Raw genomic sequence first — 3236 nt, forward strand, 5'->3', positions numbered from 1 at the left:
TGTTGCTTTTAAGCACAACTCAATCTGAAAAAAGAGAAATTTCCTAAAAAATTATTTATATCATATTTTAACATTGCGTGTCACGTCAATGAATTCCATAGGTTGTTGAAATTTGAACCACTTTGGTTCGAATCCAGCCAGGTATTCCCCCAAAAAGTAAAACTGGTATTCGCTTTTAAAGTGTCTGAGTCATTTTAAATCCAATAAACCAAATTAACATAAGCAAGAAATAAATAAACGTGTGAGATCGTGTGAGATTTTATTTATTGCATTTCCAGAATCATTTTTGCAACAGAAAACTTTGACGTCATTAAGAGAAGTGTCGTCTCCGTGATGTTGATATTCTTCCACTCTAGTCTGTATGCCGCATATTGCAGAGTTTGTAGGACATGCCCTACTCCATGCACCCATTACTCCCCAGAACCCATGTCCTGGTGCATTTGCAAGTTCGTAGCTAGATCTCTCAGAATCCATACGTCCACATTTGAACTTAATGTAATTCGCAGCCGTGTCGTCCCCATGCTTAAAGTAATATTTCAGAATTAAAAAATTATTTTCTAGTTTTACATTCCTTATCTTCAAAAATTCACCAGCCAGTTCTTGTTTAAAATAGTACGCAATTACATCTGACCGTGCACGTATTATAAATTTATCAACCCAATGAATTCGCTATCATTCGTTGGGTTAATAAATTCGTACTACATGCGCGTGCCCCGTTTGCAATTTTGTTAAAATGCTCATGCAATGTTGCTAAGTCACCACTAATTTTTCTTACTTTAACCGGTCAAAAATGGAAGCCAAAACACTCCGAGAAAAAGCTTTGTTTGCAGTTTTCTTCTTTACATATTTTTCTTTTATGACCTCCAAACCCTGCATTATGCCAATTATCAGAATCGTACAATCATATGGTCTATGTCTGGCTCATTTAAACTGATTTTGACTAAATATATTGTTGTTTCCTGGTTTCAGCAGAAAATACCTATATGTTACAGCTGATGACAATTTTTTACCATAAGTTTAATGTGTTGTTTTCTTTCTTGCTTCAAAGCGTTAAGTACTGTGAACTAAGAGGAACTCAGTATAATATAATAAAACTCACATGCTGGTCCTCTTCAACTTGTAACGCAAACTCTTTCAGAAACGTATTATCAGGACACATAATTTCCCCACCCCAGTCTCCAAACTGTCCAACTGTTGAAGTGATTGTTCCACCAAAGTGTTTTCCTTCTACCGACAAACACACAAGCTTAATTGCGTTAAGCGCCGTATCGTCACCATGATTTCCTTGCTTTGGCTCAATCTAAAATTATGATGGCTATGAAATTAAAATGCATCACAATTAATTATTTATGATCGTTTGATTTATTGTTCTTGTGATCTTCGTACAGTTTACATATTACTATTTCTCCAATGAAGGTTAATTTGCAATGTTTATTGTAACCTTGTACAATGAAATCTATCGCCACCGTCAATATTAATAGGTAAAACTTCTACTGTATTTTGAAACAATAGCAGTTTATAAGAATATTCCGCTGCAATATCTAGCTCGAGGGTAACTGATTACAACAGTAACAAGATCATGCCGGGTTTCCGCTAGAGCCAGCTTAAGCGACGAGATTATAATAAAACACGATCAGATAATGCGCCGAAGACTAAAGCAACGAGGCGATAAAACTGTGCAATAGAGCAACGAGACGATGCTTTTTCACGATATTTATTTTGCCATTTAGTATCGTCATGTCGCTTTGGCACATTACCTCGTCGCTTCGGCGTAGATGTCTCTTCCCTTCAGTCTTTTTATGTTTATTTACCAGAGGTCTTCAATGCCAAGAAACGATGTACCAAACGCAACATCTACATTTCAGACAGGATTATCTACCATTCACTGCTAGGAATTATATCTGTCATGTGTTGAAGTTCGGATTGGAATATCCATTCCGAGGCTACCTGATTATTGGGTGGGAACGAGGCCAATGAGTTGTGTAGTCATTGGCGGACGGATATTCTGCTGTGATCCGCAAACAGATCGATGTCAAATACGGTATTAAGTTATTCTTGCATATTCTACCGCATACTGCCATGTTTTAAATGGTAAACCTCAATACAGTATTTTTGATTGAAATTAATAAATTTTATCCGTTGCTTTTCCTTTCAATAGCGGCGAAATAACACCACCTTAAGAACACATTTTTATTCTAAAATGCAACAAAATGACGTCATTGCGTACCATGCGACTAATCTGATAAGTACCCATTGGGTAAAAAAGAACGCAAACACCAGTCTATTTTGGCATATGTAATCTAAGGCATCGCCATTTGTAATCTACTTATGACATCAAAATAACTGAAAATAACGGCATATTTTACGTGGGTTATGCCAGAAGAAAACAATGCTGATTTGAAATTTTTAGCGATAATTTGCCAACAGCACTTTTCTACATATCTAGACACATATTATACGTGGCGTACATTTCATTTGTATACCTTGCTGGGCACTTTTTGTCCTATAAAATGAACAATCAGATTAATTCACAATTATAGATATATGCATACCTTCATTTCATATCCGGCAGCATAAGTACCCTCGGCACAATACTGTACACGACCCCAGGGTCCCCATAAATCCAGATTTGTAGGTCCAATTGTCTCAACTACTGAATTCCTTCCTTCATCGTGAATGAGAAAACAATCAACAACAGGAGAAATCGCGAGAACACAGACAAGGTGTAGGAAATACATAGTTAACAATCCAAACTATAAACCATGTAGCAAATTAGTATGCGTATTTGGTAATATATGCTTATCTTCCACAAATCTAAAAGTGCTGCATTTACGTCATGTCTTATCTTGTTTGAGACAAACTGACCTGACCTTGGATAATAAAGTCGGCAAGTGCAACATTTTTGTTAATAAAGCTTTGCTTTTGACGAGTTTGAAGAAGGACTTGGACGATGTTGTCATAAGGACCTGTCCATCCGTAATGTTACCCTTTGAAATGTTCAAATTGGCGATATCATGGAAATCCTTGTTCTCGTTATTTACATGATCCTGTGTCACGTTTTATTTGATTTTCTTCTGCGAAATTCTAAATACATTATAGTCCAAATGCTGAGTATTTCATTTGTAAAAAATAAAAGGTCGATTGCTGATTGATTTTATATCAGTCACGTGATAAAAAAAATACATGTTTATCGGATGTCAGGTTAGTGATACCGTGTACTTTACATATTTTTGTTC

The 3236-nt window shown here is 36.0% G+C and overlaps 1 protein-coding gene across 1 annotated transcript; it reads right to left on the reverse strand.

Moving 5' to 3' along the window:
• Positions 1 to 213: 213 nt before the first annotated feature.
• LOC132714202 (vitelline membrane outer layer protein 1-like) lies at positions 214 to 2817 on the reverse strand. The gene is made up of 3 exons (XM_060696993.1): positions 2553 to 2817; positions 1100 to 1300; positions 214 to 522 (listed from the first exon to the last, which is right to left on the reverse strand). The coding sequence occupies exons 1-3, from the start codon at positions 2736 to 2738 to the stop codon at positions 214 to 216; spliced, it is 696 nt and encodes a 231-aa protein (XP_060552976.1). The 5' UTR covers positions 2739 to 2817.
• Between the last annotated feature and the right edge of the window lie 419 nt (positions 2818 to 3236).

This window comes from Ruditapes philippinarum, unplaced genomic scaffold (assembly GCF_026571515.1).
Source record: "Ruditapes philippinarum isolate M1 unplaced genomic scaffold, ASM2657151v2 ctg15644_1_1_1_1, whole genome shotgun sequence".
Taxonomy (NCBI): Eukaryota; Metazoa; Mollusca; class Bivalvia; order Venerida; family Veneridae; genus Ruditapes; species Ruditapes philippinarum.

Bases quoted from the DNA above. Each gene is read 5' to 3' on its own strand.
- LOC132714202 (XM_060696993.1), bottom strand. From the start codon at position 2,738: ATGTATTTCCTACACCTTGTCTGTGTTCTCGCGATTTCTCCTGTTGTT. The intron at 1,301-2,552 runs GTATGCATATAT...TCATAATTTTAG, and splicing joins CTGCCGGATATGAAATGAAG to ATTGAGCCAAAGCAAGGAAA. The intron at 523-1,099 runs GTGAGTTTTATT...TATTACTTTAAG, and splicing joins AAGTTGAAGAGGACCAGCAT to CATGGGGACGACACGGCTGC.